At 36.0% G+C, this 24209-nt stretch overlaps 1 protein-coding gene across 2 annotated transcripts in view; it reads right to left on the minus strand.

Moving 5' to 3' along the window:
- LOC105148814 (uncharacterized) overlaps positions 1–24209 on the minus strand; it is a 116136-nt gene continuing 91927 nt past the window's right edge. The window contains exon 3 of one of the 2 annotated variants that reach the window (XM_087407253.1): positions 1–772. In XM_087407253.1, coding sequence (XP_087263379.1) covers positions 531–772 — 242 coding nt within the window. In that variant the 3' untranslated portion in view covers positions 1–530. Of the gene's footprint in view, positions 773–9682; positions 19266–24209 lie in introns of those variants that run through there. The other variant, XM_087407254.1, reaches the window with a different exon arrangement.

Raw genomic sequence — 24209 nt, forward strand, 5'->3', positions numbered from 1 at the left:
TTATGTTAAGTCTTTTATTTTGTACTTACAGCAATTCGATTGAATTAATATAAAGTTTGTGTGCTTTCTCGTTTGTAATTTTCGTTTTGCAATATTGAATTGCTCTTGAAATAGGAAAAAATTATCCGAGGCTTTTTTTAGCCGCACTTTTTATACATTTTTCGAATCACCATTGAGTCGGGAAACAACACGTTTGTTTCACGCAGTGAAAGTTTGTTAGTCATAGATTTATAACATTAAGCAAGCCTGTCCAATTTGAGCTTCAGAACCAAAACGCAAAGCCATTGACGCAAAAAAATTCACTCATGTGGATAAGATTTTAGGGATTGTAAAGTGTTGATCCGAGTGACGCTTATCAACATTTTATAGTCTCTAAATCTTATTTATATTGAATTTTTTTATGTTGATTTTTTACGGCTTTGCGTTTTGACTCCGGAGCTCAAATTAGACGAGCCTAACATTAATTCGTAGATATCGCTCAGATTGCTCTTCTTTCTCTTATCTTTTATCAACTACAGATTATTATAAAGTTAAAGAAAATATTTCGACTGGTGAAAAGTATAGGCAAGAAATATTATGACGGTGGTGTAAAGCAATCTCATCGCGGAGATGGTCGTTGCGGAATTGCATAAATCGCTGCTGCAGATGTGGCAAGATTCGATTACATCACGTCCTGGTTGTGTCATGGAATTGCCGCATTGGCCATCGATGACGTCAATTTCGTCATGATATGGAGTGGAACATTGGCGTATGACAATCCGTTCGCCGTATTCTGAAAACATAGATTAATTATTTACCAAAAAAATCAGAGTTTTCACGTAAGCACGCTTCGTATGTCGGGATAGAACTTTATTTCTAATTTCATATGCAATATACATAAGCAAATATTTCTGACGTGAAACATTAGCGTCATTTCTCGTCTATTTTTTTTTTATTTCGTGAGAATATAAGAATAAACGCGTGTAACTGCATATACTGTTTTAGACCAGGAGGCCACTGTAATTTTATTACTCATTTCGACAAGTATGGGAAGTGGCTAATCTTTTATTTCATGTAAAACATTAAAAAATGAAATATATATAAAGACGATCCTTGAAAGGGAAGTGGGCTTTCCAAAATACTGTAGATTTTAAGTATTTTCACTGAAAACGTTAAAGTTGATTGTTGTTGCAATCGATAGTTAACCCTTATTCCAAGACGGGTAGAAATTTCTATACCTCTCAGAAAGATATAAAGGGTCGCCATACTGGATCAAAGTGATAAAGTTCTATTGAAAAAAAAATAGCGATAAAAGTAAATTTTTTGTCTACTATTTAATTTTGATATCAATTGTTAAGAAATATTCCCATGTCATTTAGATGATTACAAAGGTAGCCGTATCTACCCGTATAATTTTCTTATTATGTAAAATTGTTGATGTTCGAGTAAGTACGACTACTTAGTAACCATCCACAAGGTATCGAGAAATATTTCTCGACAAGTGATAAGTAAGGACATAGTAACGGTTCTGGACTATCTGTAGGCGAGGGGGGCGCGAGTGCGAGGGGTAGTCGTAGGCGCTGGGAATGCCGGGGAGAGGGGAGAGGATGGGGGATCATGAATACAGCAACAAGCAGGTGGCGTACGCGTTGCGGGGATGACGTCACGGGGATAAGCGCGGGGGGTAGATGTTGGAGAAGAGAGGGGGCCGCGCGGAAAAGGTCCCCTGTTCACGGTTTCGATGTTTACATAAACATTGATATATGTTTACATAAACATCAATATTATTGATACATGCCGCCATGCGTCACGTATCATTGGGGCCCTGCCGTCGCTGTCGTCATCACAACCGCCGCCGATCTCACACGGGATCGATAGTATCAGTAGTGGTCGTCGCCGCCATTACAGCTGAGTTTTCTAGACCACATTGACAATGATATTTTTTCTAGGAAAAACAATGACACGTCATCGATACTACGACTCAATAGGAGTTAGAGAAAGGGACAAAGAAGTCGCAAATGAAATATATAACGGGTTGTAACGTGGCACCTTAGTTGGTGCCTTGGCAAAGGAAAGGTCTTGGAAAGGTTTACTGAATCCGTCGCAATAAGAGTAACGTAAAAAAGTATGGCTGACTATCGCGCAAACGTCGAGGACATGAACGGTGTAAATACAGACAAGTTGTTTAAAGTAAGTGCAATGTAAGTAGAATTTGAGGACATAAAGGACCAAGAATCGTCCAACAAAGAAGTCAATATCAACAATTCGATAATACTGGAGGTGTTAGTAATTTGAACGAATACAACACGGTTCACGCAGAGAAATTTGTGCAGTCTTCGGGAATGCCGTGCGTTGAACATTTGTACTAAACACTGCATAATCTGCTGTTATTATACAATGGATACAGCGGATGGTATTTTAGTCGTATGTGCATTATGTATGATTGATTTGTCGAACATTGGCATTGAAGGAACGTACCTCATCAGGAAGCACAAAGATTGTTCTTTCAATATACTACAATGGACAGCAGGTAGTCGTGCTGTAATTGTGAAAAGCCGATGTACTTTATATTCCCGTGCAGCATGTGCCCACTCTGCATACATTGAAAAACTATTAAGTGCTCCGTATAAGATTTAAAGACTGTGAAAAAAACATAGAAAACCATGAGTGAATAGAACGTGAACTGTTCGAGCAGTGCGGCCAGATTGCTACTCTGGTGAAGTGTTTTGCGTGGTTGCGACGAGTGCATCGATCAGTTCGAAGAACTTTGTCGCCAAGCGTCTGCGTTTCGCCGTTGGACACAGACAATCGGTAGCGAAGATTGCGCGATTCGTGGGTGCAAAAACACAATTGGTGCACGGTTCATGCACGTTGGTGGCGAGTACGCGAGTAGCAACGAAAGACCTTTCATCTGGCGAGAGATCGATGCCGCGTTCGAGAATCATGTTCTTACCAGTGCGATGGTCAACGCGAACTACATCGAGCCGTGGCAGTTTTCAGAAGACTTTAGCAATGTAATGTTCGAGCGAGTGCGAGACGCTGTAGAAAGACACGGTAGTGTAAAAGTAAACTCTGCATTCAACGGTGAGTTTACGAACGATAAACGAACCATCAAGAGCATAAACACAAAGAACACGATAGATATATTAGAACAAGATAGATTAGATATATCGATGCACCGATTTGCGCGAGTGGTACGAGCGGCACGTCATCGAGCCCATGTTGACGTCGCTCGAAGAGTTCCAGCAACGCGACAGTGAGTGGGGATTGTAACCTATATTGAATTTAATTATCAACATAAACAAACTATATCCTATGTATGCGGGATGCCATATCGAAGTACGGAAATAGCAATGAAACGAGTGGTGATCAATGTTCGACTGACAATGCGTGCTTTGTGTGGTCGGTCGTCTCCATTCTATACCCCGCAGAAAGAAATGTGAATTGAGAATCATTCGTATTACAAGACAGTGTTGAATCTCACGAACATTGAGTTTCCAATGACTTTAAAAGACATTTTCAGATTTGAACATTTGACGTGTCAATCAATATATACGACATCGAGAATAAACAGATCTTTCCTCTCACGATTCACAGGAGACAAGAAGGAAAAGGAGAAGCACGTCAACGTACTGTACATGCAAGATTCTTGTAACAACAGTCTTAGCCACTTTGCGTGAATAAAAAAATTTATCACGTCTCGTGAGATCACAATTCATCAGAGAATGGAGCACAAAAAAATTTTTTGTAATCGATAAGTACACATGAAAAAATTATAATTTTTTTGAAATTACAATAATAATAGTAATAATAATTTTTGTTTTTGTCAGATGTCTTTATAATTTTAGTTCACTGGTGACAAGAAGGAGAAACACGTGAACATGCTGTATCTGCAAAATTATCCTTACAGTAACGGTGTCGGCCATTTTGTGTGGATCAAGAATCTATTCCGTCTCATGAGATCACTACAATGGAGTACAAAAAATTTTTTGCAATCGGTAAATACACATGAAAAAAATATAATTTTCTTAAAATAATAATAATAATAGTAATAATTTTTGTTTTTTCAGATGTCTTCATTACTTCAATATGGGCGAAAAATTACAGTCATACGCAGTGGATTGCAGCAAAATGAATGACTGCGCTATCCAATTGCCGAACGAGGACGATAAGTGGCTCGAGTTTCGGAATCACTGCAATAAGAAACGAGTGCCATTCATTGTCTACGCCGACCTGGAGTGCGTAGGGGAGATCAGGGCACCATGAGTCACAAAAATTCGAACTTTTAAAAGTGCATCTAAATATAACAATTTTTGTATCATTTTTTAAAAATAATTAAAGTGCAATGTATATTTCAAATTTGATAAGTACATTTAGTATATATTTATTAGTTTTTAAGTAAAAAATGAAAACATTTTTTAAGAAATGACTCATGGTGCCTCATGCCCAGGGTATCATGGGTCACACTCAAAATGATAGGATTATGCAAGAAATAACGGTGATGAAAGTTAAAAAGTATTTCAAATTAACTTATATATTCTTAGCATAATCACTAATACAATAAAGTATAATTATAACTAATAATTATTGAATAATGAAATAGAAAGTTATAAGAAAACAAATGAAAAATAATCATTAATATAAGATAAAAAATATATTACGATAAAATAAAATTAATTGCTTAGAAGTATAAACTGTCCTTTTAATATATTTTCTATATTGTCCCGTTTCATCATGAATATTTAATGTATGACCCATGGTATCCCAATATACATATAATTATATAATTTAATAGAAAACTACAAAAATAAATGTTAGATTATTAGTTGTAACGTAGTAAGTTGAGAAAAGGCGCAAAAACTTGTACCTTATTTTCATACATGTATTTTTTATTACAAAAATAATATTAAAACGTTTTTATGCGGTTAAAAAGTTACTTTTGCATCACAAAAACTATTAATGATAGATGCTTTTCGATATAACGAAATTTAATCACTGCCACCTAGATAAATGAGCAACGAAGTAACAGTCATATTGTACTAGCAGTATTAATTCAACATTCTAGATTATATTAAACAATTGATGACTCATGTTGCCCCGATTTCCCCTACTGCAGAAGACGGAACCCAACAAGGAAAACGCGTCGTCATACGCATGTCAACAGTACAAAGTGATTAGTATAGGATACTACATGCGATGTTCGCATAACGACGCATATCGTCGTATCGATTGCGTCGCAATAAGGATTGTGTTGCGTGGTTCGTGCGACAACTCCAAGACTTGGCGTATCGCATGAAGAATATCTTATTCGTTAACATGACTATGGTAACATTGCCGAAAAAACAATGGGAGGCGTACCGTAACGCCACGCGTTGTCACATTTACAAGAAACTGTTCACGCCGGACGACACGCGAGTACGCAATCATTGTCATCTCACCGGTAGATACTGTGGTCCAGCGCATGCAAATTGTAACGTAAATTATAATTGTATTTATACTTATACGTATATTGTAATTATATTTGTTGTATATTCCAGTTGTATTTCACAATTTATCGGGCTACAACGCACATTTTATAATTAAAGAAATTGTAACCGTACGATGGACATATAAATCTTCTTCCAATAACGAAAGAAAATTACATTTCATTCACTAAACATGTCGATAGTACCAAAGACAAAAATGAAAATAAATTTCAGAAAAATTGCATAAAATTAAGGTTCATCGATTTGTATCTTCGATTAGTTCCTAAGTACGAGCCTCGATAAATTGGCGTCGTATCTCGATAAAGAAAAACGAAAAATTACACGGTCAGAATTTTGCAAACTCACCGAGGAGGATTTCAATCTTCTCACATATAAAAGCGTCTTTCTGTACGAGTACGTTGATAGCGTCAAAAAATTGCAGGCTACCACTGTGTTAACTATTTTTGAGTTCATTGACGGGCGATACCGTATCCGAGAGCGAAGACACTCACGCGGCGAACGTATGGTGATTCTCTATTCAAACTTACGGCATGAGTATAGTGATCTATAATAGAAAACCAATGTCTTGTTATTAGCCGACATTTTCGAAAATTTCCGTGAAAGTTGTGTCGCGAGTTACAATTTCGATCCCGCGCATTATTAAATCTTATCAGGTTTCACGTGAGACGCTGTGGTGAAACGTACGCGCGTAAGATTTGAGTTGTTCACCGACATCGATATGGTCATGTTCATCGAACGCGGTATACGCGGTGGCATCAGTAAATGTTCAGACAGATACGCGCAGGCTAATAAGTACATGCGTTCGTACGATACGTCGAAATCATCGTCGCATTTAATGTACTATGACGTAAATAATTTGTACGGATAGGCGATGTGTCAACTGCTGCTCTGCGCTAACTTTTGATAAGCCAAAGACGCTGCGAATTTTGATGCGAGCGCAAGCATTATATTTTTGACCGCCATATTCTTGAGGTTGATCTCGAGTATCCGTCTGCACAACCGCACTATCTTTCTGCCTGACGCACGATAAGCCGCCCGGAAAGCGTGAGGCTAAACTTCTAGCGATACTATATGATAAACAGCGTTATGTCATTCATTATTGTAACTTGCAGCAACGTACTCGTCATGCCGAAACGAAAGCGATATCGTGAATCTGGACAATGCGAGGTGGCCGGTACTCATTGGGTAGCATACGCGAAAAGGAACAACTGCGTCGTGTACTTTGATAGTTTTGGCAATCTTCGACTACCCAAGGAATTGGTGCGATATTTCGGGAACGATTATTACGACGAAGAGAACAATCACACATACGATAAGAGCTTCTGCGGATAGATGTGTCTGCGGTTTCTACAAACGGTCGACGCGCGTGAATTTAAAAAGCTCGACGAGATGTCGTGAAGTCTGAATATTAATCGAATGCTTTTTTTTGGCATGTTGCTGACACTTCCCGCTGAGCGGGAAGAGCACCGTTCTCGCGGCAAATTATTTTCCTGCTATAGATTTGAAGGCGATTACGAGTTCGGTCTGACGATTTTTGAGACATATCATACGATATCGAATGTGAACAAATTGAACAACAAATTTTATTTCGTCAAAAACGACGCGGAAATTACAATTCCCAAGAATTCGTACGAAATGCGAGATATAAATGAATGTTTTAATCGTGCGATTTTACAAAAATGTTTGCGTCGCGACGCGCCTGATGCCGGTGATGTAGCGCACAGCGACAACAACAACAACAACAGGAATAACAATGACGATGGAGAATACCGATGATGGAAGGATAACGTTCCGCGCAAACTACAACATAAGATGCAAGATTAGATGTGCCTACAGAATAAACTTTGGCAAGCCCAATAACATTGGATGGGATTCTCGTCGAAGCGTATACAGCAGCCGCGAAGATGATACGAATCGGACGTGTCGATCAACATAATGAACGTAAACATTATTTGCGTAGAGTGTAACATGATCGTGGGCGCGTACAACAATGGCAAAAGCGTGCACATGCTACACGAATTTTCACTGAGCGTACCGGGTAACTGGAATATAATATATCGAAACGGCCGGCGCAGATCATATACGTTCATCCAATTATACGGAGCATTATGGATCTAATGATACGCGTTGTTGACCAGAATGGACGATTGCTTGATTTTTGAAGAAAAGAGATCGCCATTAGATAATACGTATGACGGCGACAGTGATAACGCGAGCGCGAGATGTTCGTGCTGGACGCATTCTTTACAAGGTCGATGACATCATAGCTTGATAACATTCGCTCATCTAGCTACATCAAGAAGTTCAGCGCGTCGAACGTTACATTTTTTAAGTTAATGGTATTCTTGGTGCGCAACATTTAAAATGACTGATATCCTAAACATTAAGGATGAACCGATATTCGACGATCGCATCGTCAAGTTTGAGACTTACACGTACAACCCATTCGCCAACACAACGTGTACTGTGACGAGATAAGAATGCCTACACAGCAACAGGATCTGTACACACTGTACGAAAGCTTTCTATATGTCGAGAGAAAACTGACGAAAAACAAAATGGATGCTAACGTGGTATTGGGAAATAATTGCGTTGCATTTATATTCAATGAGATTCAATACTTAACGGTGTGGAGATTGATCGTAACAGAAATGTGATCATAATTAGCACCCTCAAAAATTATGTAATAGTGTCGTCCGACAGAAGCGTGATTCTGCGGAATACTGTCTGAGATGCACAGACTATTGCGGTCGGATACTTTAATTTTTGTGTATTGCTCTACATATAGTTTGGATTCTGCGTAGATTACAAACGCGTGGTGATCAATGCTCGTCACGATTTTGATACGAGCGCGCAACGATAATAATGGTTTGACGGGAGATCCGGCGATAGAACCGACGCTCGAATTATTCAAAGTACAATGGCGAATGCCACACGTGTTATTGAGCGAGATAAATAAACGAGTCGATGCTACTGTGGAGAGCGGACGATATCTCAACACTTTTCGTGGGATCTGTAAGAGTTTTCGCTCTTGCTCGACCAAACATTCATGGGCCATCAAGACAGCTACTCAGCTCGAAAAGCCGTGCTACGTGATCTTCGCTCTGCAAACAGATCGGAAAAACGTTATGTCTGAGGATATAAATCGATTCGAAGACTGCAACTTAACCAAAACTTAATGCAAAACTCTATCTGAACTCGGAATGTCATCCGTACGATGACTTGAATCTGGATTTTGATAAAAACAGGTGTGCGATTGTGTACAACTTGTATTCGCGTTTCTGCAAGGGCTACTACGGATACGAGTATTTCGAGTCGAATATCACCTTTACGATTTTTGTACATAATGATCCGTTCGTGATTATCAATTGCTCTCGACAGAACGAATTGGTTAAAAGTGGCACCGTGGATACGATTAGATTTGAATGTAAGGAGAACGTGCCTGCAAATATTACAGCTTATTGCTCATCATACACGATCGCGTCCATTATAATCCGTTGACTTAACGTTATGCGCAAAATCATTTAAATGCATCCTCCGATACAATATAAAATCTACGATATGTTGCAATCGATTGCAGTATTCTTCTTCTCGACAACATGTTCATGCCAACGCTCGTGGATCTGTAAGGATTCATCATTAACAAGAAATTTATCGTGAAGGAAATCTCATCACGACGTTTTTGAAGATAATGCTATCGTATACGTCAAGGCTTGCAAGGAACGAACGTAGCTGCAGAACTTGTTTCTGGACGATGAGTGAGAACGAATGTACATCGAGATCTTGGATGCAGTTTATATAACATGGAATATTTAATTAATCTAGATGTTACTAATACTATACGATGTGGACATGTTGTCCACATCGCATAGTAGTAAGAACTGCGCGTTACAAAATGTATTGAAAATATATAATTGGTGGTTGTAAAAGAATTTTTTTAAAATACGTTAACGCATTTATTACATATTTCTTTTTTTCCTTCTTTTGTAATAGGCATGTATGTATGTAAGCATGTATGAATGTATGTATGTACGTATGTATGTACGTACGTATGTATTTATGTACAGTACCAGCAAAAATTATATCACTATTTTGGTTTTTTGAGTATAACTTTCGTCAAAGAGTATCAAATACGCTCAAAATTTTACAGTAGATACCTGATGGTAGATGCACTTTGTACATGAAGTGTAATGAAATTTGACAATGTTATGCCATGATTTTTGAATTTTTTATTGATTTTGGCAAAATCGCACTTTTGTGTTTTCTTTGTTTTTCATGTCGCAGCCATTGTTCTTACAGTCTTAACCTAATTTTGGCAGTAAATTTAGTGTTTCACATTATGGCAAAAACCCATGATGCTCGAGATATAGACGAGCGACAGCAGAATGCTATCATAGAAGGCCGCAAATAAGGAACGCACGAAGAGCTCGCATAACAGTTTGGCATTTCTGAATCGGCGGTAACCAAATTGCTGAAGCATTGGAAGGCCCAGGGAGATTATGTCAAGAAGAAGAAACGGACGACCGCGTTGTACTTTTTCTGTCATTGATCGCAATATCTTCCGCATATCCCGCAGCAAACGTTTCACGGCATCAGATATTGTCAAAGAAATATTAATTTTTGGTGAGTCTGGTCTAACTATACGAATCATACGTTATCGTCTGCAGGTCGCAGGACTACATGGACGACGATCGTAAAGAAGCCATTTATTTCCAAGAACCGGAAGGTGCGAATGCAATGGGCGAAAGCTCATTTTAATTGGACACCTCAGCAGTGGTCCTCTGTCGTTTGGAGCGACGAAAGTAAGTTTTTGTTATTTAATACTGATGGAATAACATGGATTCGTCGTCCTAAAGGCAAGCGCTTCGATCCCAAGTACCAACTTCCTACAATGAAATACGAAGGTGGTTCGGTCATGGTGGGGTGCTTTCTCTGCAAAGGGAATGGGTCTCCTTCATAGGATCGACGGCAAAATGGATCAAAAAGTATACATAGACATCCTCGAGAATGTGATGCTTCCGTACGCAAAGCATTTCCTTGGTCGTGGCTTTATATCAGCAAGACAATGATCCATCGCGCGACTAAAGTGTGGAAGTGGTTTCGGCAGCATAGAGTAATTCTAAAGTGGCCAAGCAAATCGCCCGACCTAAATATCATCGAACCGTTGTGGGATGAACTCGAAGAGACGTTTAGTCAGTAAGCGAGCTACAAATACGACCGAAAAATTCGCCCAATTGAAGGCAGAGTGGAAGATCTCTCAGTTCACAATTGACGCACTTATTGATTCCATGCCCAGATGCTGCCAAGCTGTAATCGATGCCAAGAGTTTTGCTACAAAATATTAGAGTTGTACAATCTTAATTATGAATTTTTTGTTCGGTTTGGAGACATTTATTTTCGTTATGATAATTAAAAATTTATTATGAAATTTGACATATTTTAGAGTTATTAAATAAAATTACTTTTTCACAAGTTGTTGTTTTTATTTGATGAAAATTTATTTGTTTAGTAAACTATATCTATTATTAAAACGTATTACAATTTGATAGAGATCTATATAGTTTAAAAAAAATTATGCTTAAAAAACCAAAAGGTGATATAATTTTTGCCATACTATATATATATATGTATACATTACCCGCGGAAATTAAAGCATCACTTCTCACCGCCTTCGAAAAATTGATAAACTTTAAATGAGTATAACTTCTACAAAAATTTTTAAATTATTAAATGATTAAATTATTAAAAATTTATTCTTTATTCACACATATACACACCCATGGCTACTCCCACTCCCACGCACGCACACACGCGCGCACGCCAAGAAGCGTAAATCTGTGCAACCTCTATATACGCTTCGGATAACGCTAATGTGGTGATGCAATATTAAGATTAGTACATTCAGTACAGCGAATGCCGTTTTCAAAATTGTAACTTTGAACATGAAGAACATTAGTTTAAAAATATCACAATTGTTTTGGTTTCAAATCAGTAGACTCTAAAGTGTATAACTACATTAACATCATAAGATTTCTCTATCTTTTAAACCGGAATAGATCGAGTTGAATAGAAACGGATAATTGTTTCAGTTTGTAACTTCATCTTTCATTAAAGTTTTTACATAAAAAGATTATATGTCTAAACAATGATAAAAGTATCTTAAAGAGGAAACTTTAAACTTTTTTTCAGTTTCTTAATGAATGCTGTACGTTCGTCTGTTATGAGCAGTCAAAGTCAAAAGAAACCATTTTTACTTCAATGTTTAATAACTAAGTAAAAAAAATCCTACAGAGGTCAGTAAAAAAACAAATTAAAGATGAAGATTCACGTTTTTGAAAGATGTGAATTGTATTTGTGTCCCACTTCTCATTTACGGCATGAAACTGTCTCAAAAAATTTTGACTTATTTTCTTTTGTAATCATGTAGATCCTTAAATATCATTTTAAGTACAAATTTCAAAAGTAGAGATTTTATGTTGCAAAATACTTTAAACGTTTCATTTTGGCCATTTTTGTAGAAGTTACACTCATTTAAAGTTTAATTTTTAGAAGGCGTGAGAGGTGATGCTTTGATTTCCGCGGTGTATGTCTGAACATTGGTGCTTCTCTTACATACGTCGCGTCATCGATCTGACAGTGTATAAGTAGTATATATATATATATATACACACACGTAGTGTATGAAACTTTTTTCATTCAATCGTAATTTTCAGTTACAGGTGGGAATAAAAAAAAAATAATATATATATCGAAAATCAATCGAGCCAAAGGAATACCGTCCCTTCAAGTCCACTAAGTCCCTCACCATCGAGAGAAAAAGCTAGATATTGGGAAAAAATCATCAAAGTCATCAATGTCATCAAAATATAAGCCATAAAGTATACATATAAATATTGATACATTTGTGAACAAAAAAAAAATACATAGAAAGCCGCGATAAAACGTGTCACGACACGTTTGCAATTCTTAAAAAGAGGAGGAGAGGTTACTCCCTTTTTAGAAGTATTACCATATATGTCAAGATTATGCAATCAATCTTGCAATACCCGCTTTTACGAACGGTTCAAGAATGTACTTTGCCAAAGGGAGTAGTGCATCGTACGAAGGACTGTAGTAACACGTAAGTTTCAACGTTCTATACACCAAAAAATGAAATACACGTTTTTAAACATTACATACGTACACAACATGGAGCATCGCGCGATGTATTTAGCAGACGGCACGACCTGACGGCTATGGGCTACAAGTTTTTGGAAATTGGAATCAACGTTGGTTCACCGAGTTACGTGGAGATATCTCTGGGAGATTATCGCGAACAGGAACTGTCGTTGTCTTTCGAAATGTAAAGAGGTCTACAATCCGAAGCGCCACTACGGTCTAAGTATTAAGATGTTGAACTAATATATATATTATTCAAACGAATGAATTAATTTCAGAAATAATAATTACGTGTCGATATGGTTGTCGACATTAACGCAATTAATCTGAAATGTAATAATCCCCCCAAAATTTCCCAAATTAATCTTAAAAAACTGTAATAAACTTATTGCGAAAAAATATTGCCTCGGCCGGGAGTCGAACCCGGATCTCTTGCATTCCGTGCGAGCGTCCTGAGCCTTTAGACTACCGAGACCTTAGCAATAATTTTTTGCAATAACCGATATGTATCGAGAGTAACGCATTATTTCAGCGCGCGTTTATAAACAATAAGATAGGAAACAAGACCGTTTATATTAAATAACATTACAATCCGAAGCGCCAGGTCTCGGTAGTCTAAAGGCTCAGGACGCTCGCACGGAATGCAAGAGATCCGGGTTCGACTCCCGGCCGAGACAATATTTTTTCGCAATAAGTTTATTACAGTTTTTTAAGATTAATTTGGGGAATTTTGGGGGGATTATTACATTTCAGATTAATTGCGTTAATGTCGACAACCATATCGACACGTAATTATTATTTCTGAAATTAATTCATTCGTTTGAATAATATATATTAGTTCAACATCTTAATACTTAGACCGTAGTGGCGCTTCGGATTGTAATGTTATTTAATATAAACGGTCTTGTTTCCTATCTTATTGTAAAGAGGTCTCTAAGAGCAGCGATGAAATATTTACAAGATGCTTCAAAACGAATACAAAATTTTATAAATGTTGGGCGGCTAATCGTCAGAGTTTGTATACTGAACGATGCTACGCTCGTACATTTCAATTCTTCATCCATACGCGCGATGACGATCGAAACGACGTTACGATTTGAGTTTGACGGGTGTATATTGTCAATATAACACTTGAATGATTAGTTAGACTAGTACATGGTCGATTCTCTAATATCGCATCCTAGAACGCTATACGCGATAGCGATATATTCGACAAGCATCAACTCGTCGATTGCAAGTTATTAACTTTAGTTTTTAATACGTGTGAAAAATAATAATGTAATAAAATGTGAATAAAAATTTTTTCATTTATATCACTATATATGTACTGTCTTTACTTCTCATCCATCATATCTTATGCTTCGAATGGAACGCTATCGCACTCCGTTTATATAAATAGTCTGCGCTTCTCTTACCGTTTCGCGAATCACGTACGCCTGTACCTATCCGCATAAGAAAAAGAACGAATAACAGATGCGAAAATAAACGCATGCAATTCTGGGATTAAAATTGATGTTTTCATTTTATATCATTATGTGCACTACTTGGCAACGTCGCAATGTATCTTGATCTTTAACTTTTATATTATACATATTATTTGGCAACGTAGCAATTGTATCACAATTACATTGATGATATCATCATCCGAACATGCCGTGTCATGTTATGATTTTGTAAAATGCAGAGAGATAGGAAAAGATGGCGATGCATCGAGAGAGGTAAATATATGAGATAGCGCGCATGGCGGCAGCGGCGGTGACGGTGGCAGGATTCCAATGATACATGATGCATGGCGGCACGTATCAATAATGTTAATGTTTTACATGTATGTAAACATTAACATTATTGAACATTAATGCCATCGATTCTGGGACCTTTCCCCTCCTTTTTCCCGAGCGTGCAAATATCCTTCGCGCCTTCCTCCCTCGCCAACAAGTATCCCCCGTGTCCATGACGTCATCCTCCCTCCACGCCCGTGACATGTCCCGACAGCGGCGGTAGGATCCTAGTGATACGTGATGCATGGTGACACGTATCAATAATATTAATGTTTATGTAAATAGGTATCAATATTTATGTAAACACTGATATCGCCGACTCCGCGCTTACGAGTACCTCCCGCGCCTGCGCCTACAGTTCCTACAGAACTGCTACTACATTTCTATTGTGATATTATAATTAAACAGTAGACAATAATACAAACTTGCTGCTATCGATTTTTTTTTCAGAAAAAAATTTATCACTTTGACCCATTATGGCGACAACTTGCATTCTTCTGAGGAGTATAGGAGTTTCCGCTTGTCTTGGAATAAAGGTATTAACTATTGACATTGCTACAACATTCAATTTTGACGCTTTTAGTAAAATCGTCCAAAATCTGTAACATTTTGGAAAACCCACTTCCCCTTCAAGGAACCGCAACAGTTGCTTAAATATATATTCGTATTTTTTAAACAAATATTTTACATGTACACTACTCAAGAAATTGAAGAATCATTTAATTTCTTCCATAAACAGGTAATATTCAACAGAGTGTAACTTCGTCAAAAATTATCGAAACAAGAAAGACTTTTAAAAAAGCATTTTAAGGCTTGAAATCTTTGCTTTTAACAGAGTTGTCACAGAAAATGAATTTTAAAATTCTCTGACTTTTCCAAGTTTTTCAAATAAAAACAAGAGATTTCCATTATCAATACAGAATATATAAAAATTTTAACATAATAAAATATGTAAAAAATTTTAACATTTAGAATCAAAGATTGTAAGAAAGCTAGCTTACATTATTAGAAACGCAAAAAGATTTAGTAGAATTATAAGAACTTAATAGCATTATACAATTTTGAGGGCAAATTCAAGTCAACAAAAAATAAATTAGTATTGAAAAAAAGAATACAGTTATGACGAAAAAGAGTGTTCAAATAAAATTACTAAATAAAATATAAATTTTAATTATTTTTTTAAAATCATTTAAAGTACACGAATTTTGAACGTATTACGAGTATAAATGTCACATATAATATTTAAAAGAATTATAAACATTATTTGAAATATAGGAGCAGTTTAAGGAAATTGTGAGTAAAGTTCAAAATTTTAGTCTCTTTTATATTTTCCTTTAATTTTTCCCGGTTTTCTATGATCAATTTCAATTTCCCTGACTTTTCTCGGTATTCCGAGTCTGTGACAATTCTGTTTCAAGATCAATAATCGGTATTTAAATCTGATTGATTTTACAATATATAAAGTTATAGAAATATAAATGAACATCCGTTAAATCTAAAAATTTCTACAAAATTTACAAAGTCTTAGACCTGAAGCAAAAATTGCAAACAATTTTTATTTACAGCGTTAAAAGAGAGAACCTTCACCTTTAATTTGCTTTTTTTGCTGTTGTATGATTTTTTTCGTATTGTTATTCAATATTAAAACAAAAACGACTCCTTTTACTTCAATGTTGAATAACTTGGTAAAAAAAATCATACAACGATCAAAGAAAAAAGCAAATTAAAGGTAAAGATTCAATCTTTCGAAAGCTGTAAATCGAATGTGTTTGCGATTTTTTATCAAAAGCTTGATTAGAGTTGCGAAGGAGGAAAAGAACCGGAAAAGAACCCGGGAAAAATTCGGGAACGAACAGGAACGAAAAATGTTTCTTCCCACTCTTTGAAGGAAAGAACCTGTAGGTATCATATTTTCTTTACATATGACGACATTGACAACAAAGATGATACTATCAGTTAATATCAACGTGTATCAGTTATTTTAACTATCTATAGTATCTATATTTATATGTAGGGCCTATGGTTGTAACATATCTTCAAATATTAACTAAAATTTTATTCTTAATTCCTCATTTATTTTATATTGCTTTTTGTTCTATACAAACTTGATGTATATACATATTATGTTAAAAGAAAGTTTTTTATAATTTTATTTAATATAACAACTTGTTTCTTTAATTTAACCTAATTAAGAGACACTGGTAATGTCTCGATGCTAAGATACGCGCAGCAACACTATCGTGACTAATTTACGCGTGATCGTGAGTTGTGGAGGATTGAGATTATTAGATCTCAATAACGGTTAAACCGATCAGGCTCTATATACGCTCAATCGGCAGCGTCCACTCAAATTGTGTAATAAAAGTGCTTTTATTTTTTTCTTACGTGCCCTACGAGCGGAGATATTATGACGCAAAATCTCGATGTGAAACTTTTCACATATTATAGATAGAATTAAGATACATCGTCGTCGTCATTATTGTTATTGACGATCAGCCAGATGTACTGTTGCACGTTTCGGCGCGAAAGTGCGCTAATGTATGATTGATGCAATGTAATGCAATAAGCGCTGGCAGTGCACAGTGCATGGTAAATGAAATTATACTACCTGGGCTGAAAAGTCCCGGGATTTTTCAATAGGTGGTGCCACTAGAAAATGAACATGATTCATTTCGAGAGATTCATCTGTCACTAGTTTATGTATGAAGTTTCATGACATTTCGTTCATTCGTTTACAAGCTACAGTCGTTTAAGTGGCCTTACTTTCGCCTTCGTAAAAAAAATGGAAAAACAGGAATATCGCATCTTGATCAAACATTGTTTTTTGATGGAAAAAACTTCTGAACAATCATTGAAATGGTTGCAGAAATGTTATCCCACATCTGCTCCTTCGAGAACAACAGTTTATCGGTGATTTAGTGAATTTAAAATGGGTCGTACAAGCACTGAAGACACACCTCGCTCTGGAAGGCCAAAAGAGCCACGAATGCGGAAATCGCAAAGCAAGTGCATCGAATCGTTTTGAGTGATCGTAAAGTGAAGTTGCGCGAGTTAACTGAGGCCGTAGGCATCTCAAAAGAATGCGCGGGATACATTTTGCACGATGTTTTGGAGATGGAAAAGCTATCGGCACGATGGGTGCCGCGTTTGCTGACCATCGACCAAAAACAGCAGCGCGTTGATGATTCAACGGTCGGTTTGGCGTTGTTGCAGCGTAATCGAGCGGACTTTTTTCGACGTTTTGTGACGATGGATGAAACGTGGGTCCATTATCATACGCCTGAGTCCAATAGGCAGTCTGCAGAGTGGCTGAAAAGCCACGAAAGCCGACCAAAGCGGCCAAAAGACCAACGCTCGGCCGGGAAGGTTATGGCCTCTGTTTTTTGAGATGCGCATGGCAGTCTTCCTCGATTACCTGCAAAAGGGAAGAACAATTACGGGAGAATATTATGCAGCGTTATTGGACAAACTGAACGATGAAATAAAGAAAAAACGGCCCCATATGGCGAAGAAATAGTTCTGTACCATCACGATAACGCACCGTCACACACGTCCTTGAAAGCGATGATCAAATTGGACCAATTACGATTCGAATTGGTTGCTTACCCACCGTATTCTCCAGACTTGGCCCCCAGCAACTATTATCTGTTCCCAAACCTCAAGCGGTGGCTCCAGGGAAAGAGATTCACATCGAATGAGGAAGTCATCGCGGAAACCGAGGCGTATTTCGAAGGCTTGGACGTTTCGTACTACAGAAAGCATCGAAATGTTGGAAAATCGCTATACCAAGTGTATCGCCCTCGAAGGCAACTATGTTGAGGAATAAATATAATTTTGCACAAAAAATGCTTGTTTTAATTAAAAATCCCGGGACTTTTCAGCCCATGTAGTACACTGGTATTTGTTAATAATTTTTGTTAATAACTCAGGTAATGATAATGAAAAATCATCTAGTTCTTTTTGTTTTTAATTAATTATAAATATTTATAATAACAAAAAGAAATCGAAATGGAAATTACACGCTGGTAATTGTTAACTAAGCTAAGGAAATGATAATGAACAAGTGATTTATTCGTCATTGAACTCTATTTGTTTATAATTAATTAATATTTAACAAAAGAAGATCGAGCGGAAATAAAATTATACCTTGTTTATTAACTGAGGACCATAGTACACAAAAAACTTAATGCAACAAAACGTAAGCAATAAAGCTTCAAGATTGATTCGTATTTGAAGTTATCCGGATATCCGTTTATCTAAATTATGAATGAATGTGATGCTTCAAATTCGGATTATCCGGAAATTCGAATTTCTTAAGATATTCGAATCTGAGATCCGATTAATAAAAGTCAAACCAGATTCGGTTCTCAGATTCGGTTCCGTATTCGTAGCAAACTTATAACGAATTCAGTTGGATGCATTAGTGCGGATTGAGTGTATATTAAAATCGTATATTATACACTTATTTAATCTGAGTGTAAAAGTGAAATACAAATATTTCTCTTATTAATCTTGTACAACTTTGTTATTACTATTGTATTTTAAGATTGAAAGTTTGTTCTAAACATTTATAAACATTATTAAATCTTATAGGATGTATATGTGAGAAACACAATCTATAGAAATAAATGCCTTAAAGGAGGGGAGGTTCAAAATTTATGTATTCTTTACCAATTTTTTTCATAAGGAAAGGAAAAAAATCAAAATAATGCTTTTAATATTATATTCTTTAACATATTTCAACATATAAAAAATTTTTTATTTTTAGAAATGTAAAAAATTGCGGCTGTAGTTTATGGGTGCATTAGAGCGTGCAGTACGAACATGGTCAATTGGCGGGAAATCTCGACTGTCGACAGTTTATCTAAAACGAATGAATCAATATAATTATATTATTAAAATATATTAAATTTAAAATATATTAAATATATAAAACTTTAAAATTTACAGAATGGCAGCCATTTGAAATTAAGTGTCAATTTTCATGAACTTTTTTTTACTTTCAACCTGTTCAAAGAAATAATTATTTTGAAAAATTTATTTTTAGGTTCATGGTCTCATAAAAATTATCTATTTTTCATAGGAAAAAACTTCATGTCAATCAGATGATTAGTTGAATCTGTACATGTCAGTTTGAAAAACATGAATTTGAAACAAATGCGTTTTACTTTATGATAACTTTTTGTTAACAATATGCAACTATTTTGCAACTTAATTTAATCAGTGATTTCTGGCCTATAAGTCAATTTCTCCTTCTGTTCGAAGAACAAATTTTGCTGCATTTGAGCTCTTCTTTTTTCGATTCTTGCACTTTTATGCGTAATACCGTTGACTTCACTCGATTTTCGATCGATATAAAATCCAGTTCAACAAGTCATAAACTGCTTTAAAATTTTGAATATTGCAAAATTTTACAAGTAAATCATTTTACACTTTATAAATGCAAAAAATGTAAAAAAAATCGATTTTTTGACCCTCCAAAGTAGAATTTCCCCTTAAGTTGGTTCTAACTCGATTATATTAGGTGTACAAATAAGTTTCCGCCGTTTGACAAAAGACGGCGCCACTAGCAAGCCACAAAGGTTTAAATCGTCTGATGTAAAACATTATATCGTAAGGTTGGACATCTGTCAACAACATAATCTTGAAATACTAGCGATTTTGTATCAGCATCATATATTTTTTTTTGTGCGAAAATGTTGAGTTTTGAGCCGAATAAGCATCATTTGCGGGAACTTTTGATTTACTTCTTTAATTTGAAGAAATCTGCAGCTGAGGCTCATCGATTGCTTGTAGAACCATATGATGAAGCTGCCTTAAGTGAGAGAAGTTGTGAATGGTTTCAAAAATTTAAGAACGGTGAATTTGACGTCGAAGACAAAGAACGTAGCGGAAGGCCGAAAGTGTACGAAGACGCGGAATTGGAAGCATTATTGAATGAAGATTCGTGCCAAACGCAAAAAGAACTTGCACTTACATTAGGAGCGACTCAATAAGCAATTTCACATTGTTTGAAATCATTGGGAATGATTCAAAAGCAAGGGAATTGGGTTCCATATGAACTGAAGCCGACAAACGTTGAACACTGATTTTCCATATGTGAAATGCTGCTTGTCAGGCATAAACGAAAGGGTTTTTTACATCGTATAGTCACTGGTGATGAAAAATGGATCCACTACGATAACTCAAAGAAGAGGAAATCATGGGGATCACCTGGCCATGCTTCAACATCGACAGCCAAGCCGAATATTCATAGAAAAAAATTCATGTTGTGTATTTGGTGGGATCAGCTTGGTGTCGTGTATTATGAGTTGCTCAAACCGAACGAAACCGTTACTGGGGCTCTCTACTGAATATAATTGATGAGATTGAGCCGAGCACTCAAGGAAAAACGCGCTCACTACTACTCCAGGCATGACAAAATTATTCTCCTGCATGATAATGCTCGACCACATATTGCGGCGCCGGTCAAAACCTACATGGAAACATTCAATTGGGAAGTTCTACCCCAACCGCCGTATCGATCGATGGCACATAGCCTGTCTGAGCAGCACTTCACATCATATGAAGATATCAAAAATTGGATCGATAATTGGCCTCAAAAGATGAAGCGTTCTTCCAACGCGGTATCCGTATGCTACCAGAAAGATGGGAAAAAGTAGTGGCTAGCGATGGACAATACTTTCAATAAAACATTATGTATCGTTTTTTCACAATAAATGCTTAATTTTTTATTAAAAACAGCGGAAACTTATTTGTACATCTAATATTAGTCAAGCTGCCATCTTTAATAAAAAGATTGATCATCAGTGTATCACAAAATTTAAAACTTGTTTTTTATTACACTCTTTATTACACTCTTTTTAATAATTGAATTCAATAAAATTAAAATAATAATAAATACAGAAACACTAGTTTTATCGGCGTAAAAAACCGAGAGATGTGACAACGTTGCATGTTTACTCTCGATTCGTGATCCCGTGGTTTGCTAGGTTAGTAGAAGGTAAATATTTGTTATAATATCCAGTAGTACGCATATAACTATTTTTAATGTTCTATTATATATTATTTGGAAGTAGTAAGCATATGACTATTTTTAATGTTCTATTACATATTATTTGGAAGAAATTATGCGATGTTATAACTTATGCAGAATTGCTAACGTTCGAAAAGCAACGTTGTCTACAAGCTCGAATATAAATCGTTGAAAAACAGCCAAATTATGTTTTTTATTCAATTATAGTATTTTAATACTATACTATTCGAGACCATTATCTTTGCGGCAATATAATTAAACAGATAGTAAATTTTAATTTTTCTTAAATTTTGAAATCGATCTGTTTTATTATTAGCTTTCGATGTAGAGATGTGCAAACGCATCTCGGCCGCCATAAGCGCAATGTTAAACATTGAGCGAAAAGATAATTTTCTGACTGATTATACTCAATAACTATATGAAATCGATTCCAAACTTCATATAGACATTTATTAATACTTAAATTAGTTTTATATAAATTTTAAAGATATTTTGTATTTGGATAAATCACGTTAAACGGTTTAATTGGATTTTAAGTGCTTGTATAATTCTGTATGAATCTATATTTATGTTTTTTTAATTTTTCTTCAATTATATGTATAGTATGAATCAAAATTCAATTTTTTATTTAAAAATAACTTATATTATTATAAAATTCATTAAATACATCGATGTTTCTTTTTTTCTGAACATAAATTTAAATCGAATCGGAATTGATTTCGAATATCTGAATATCTGAATATTCGAATACTTAGGCCGATATTCATAATCGATTCTTATATCAAGACCGTCTTCAAACGCTAATGTAGCGCCCTTCTGATTAGTTCATGACTTCTTAAGACCGTACTTAAGACGGTCTTGAATATAAGATCTAATTATGAATACCGGTTTTAGAAGCCTTAGTGAATAATAAGGAAATAACAGTTAAATTGGCTAATGCTTACGTTATGATCTTAAGAATTCTACTGTGATTGATTAATACGAGGGGTATCCAGAAAATAAGTTCCGTTTGTATTATACGTTTAGTAAGGTCGATGTATGAGCGAGCTGGCAACACAGCATTGAAGAGGGGAAGCTACCGAATAGAATGAGCGGTGTTCGGCGTCAGTAGCTCGTGAAACACGGTCAGGAGAGGTTATCAAAATGGAGTCCTCCACTTCGCGTCCCGCCACCTCCATTCCGATTCCTTCTCGAGTTGTTTTGCGCGGCATCATTCAGTTTCTTTTTGCTCAAGATTTTAAATCGGTTGATATTCACAAACAGCTTGTTTCTGTATATGGAGAGAGTGTGATGAGTGAATCTATGGTGCGGAGATGGGTCCGAGAATTTAAGGCAGGAAGACATTCGCTTGAAGACGAAAGTGGGAGAGGCAGACCCTCCCTTATCACGGATGAGTTGACGACAAAAATTGAAAATGCGATTCGCAATGATCGTCGTTTAACTTTAGATGAACTCCACAACCTTTTTCCAGAGATATCCCGAAGTCTTATCCATGAGATCGTTTCAGAAAAACGCTGCTTCAACAACTGCACTTTTGAATCAGTTTAGTTGGGATGTTTTGACCCACCCACCGTATAGCCCGGATCTAGCACCATCGGACTACCATCTTTTTACGAAACTGAAGGAGTCCTTGGCCGGAAAACGCTTCCGAAGCGACGAGGAAGTTCAGACAGCTGTAACTAACTGGACTAAAGAACTGGCGGGAAGTTTCTATGCAGAAGGGATTTCGAAGCTTGTTTCCAGATATACAAAATGTATTGAGATTGACGGGAATTATGTAGAAAAAGACTAGAAGTTGTCAAGTATTATCCATGTAAATTTTAGATTTTTTCAATAAAAACTTTATTTGTAAAAAAAAAACGGAACTTATTTTATGGATACCCCTCGTAATTCGCTTACGTTTTATTGCTCAAGTTCTTTTATGTGCCATGACCTAAGTTATACAGATAGATATTACTTTGTGTGGAAAGTAGCCTCTTAGGAGAGGAAATAGGATGGACCCAGTAGTGCCAGATTTTGGCTTGAGTTATCTTACTTGGTAATGCGTGGGGGGGGAGGAAGTGGGGGTAGTTGCTGATTGTAGTACTTCATAGTACTATGGCAACTATTCCCATTCTTTTCCTATCACGCGTTATCAAGTGCATGGTGGAAAGAAATAAGGTGAGCCACTGCACAACGGACTGAAAAGAAGGAAATTAAATTCAAGCGTCTGGTCACAAAAAAATGGATTTGAAATATGGCTTTGGAAAAGCACTGTACGGAAGAATTCGAACGCTCCTATCGGAGAAAACTGTCACTTAGAGGATTTGATAAATATTTTTCCTATTTTCCTGAAATTCTGTAAATTAATGTATTTTCATGCGTAGAATATATTTTAAGAAGAAAAGTTGTCGTTTGAGTCCCATTTTATTCTTTTTATTTCAAAATTTTTTGATGTCGGTAAGATAAAAAACAATAATTTAATGATAATTTATGACTATGCATAAATGTATGTATTTTTCAATAAATTGATGCATTTATTATTTAATCAAATAAAATTAAATTTTATACAAATAGGAATTTCCACATTAAAAATAAAGCCATGCATACATATGTATTCCATACGCATTATTATGTGGTATATACTTCTAACTTTTCCCGCAACGGCACTAAAATCGTCCGGCACTAAATCGTTCCGATTTTCTATGCGTTTTTCGATACCGTGTTTCGAACCCATTTTTAGAACTTATAGTAATCGAAAGGGAATAGCCTCTTCAATCAATGAGTGGAAAG

The sequence above is a fragment of the Acromyrmex echinatior genome, chromosome 6, assembly GCF_024713525.1.
Source record: "Acromyrmex echinatior isolate Ae372 chromosome 6, ASM2471352v2, whole genome shotgun sequence".
NCBI lineage: Eukaryota > Metazoa > Arthropoda > Insecta > Hymenoptera > Formicidae > Acromyrmex > Acromyrmex echinatior.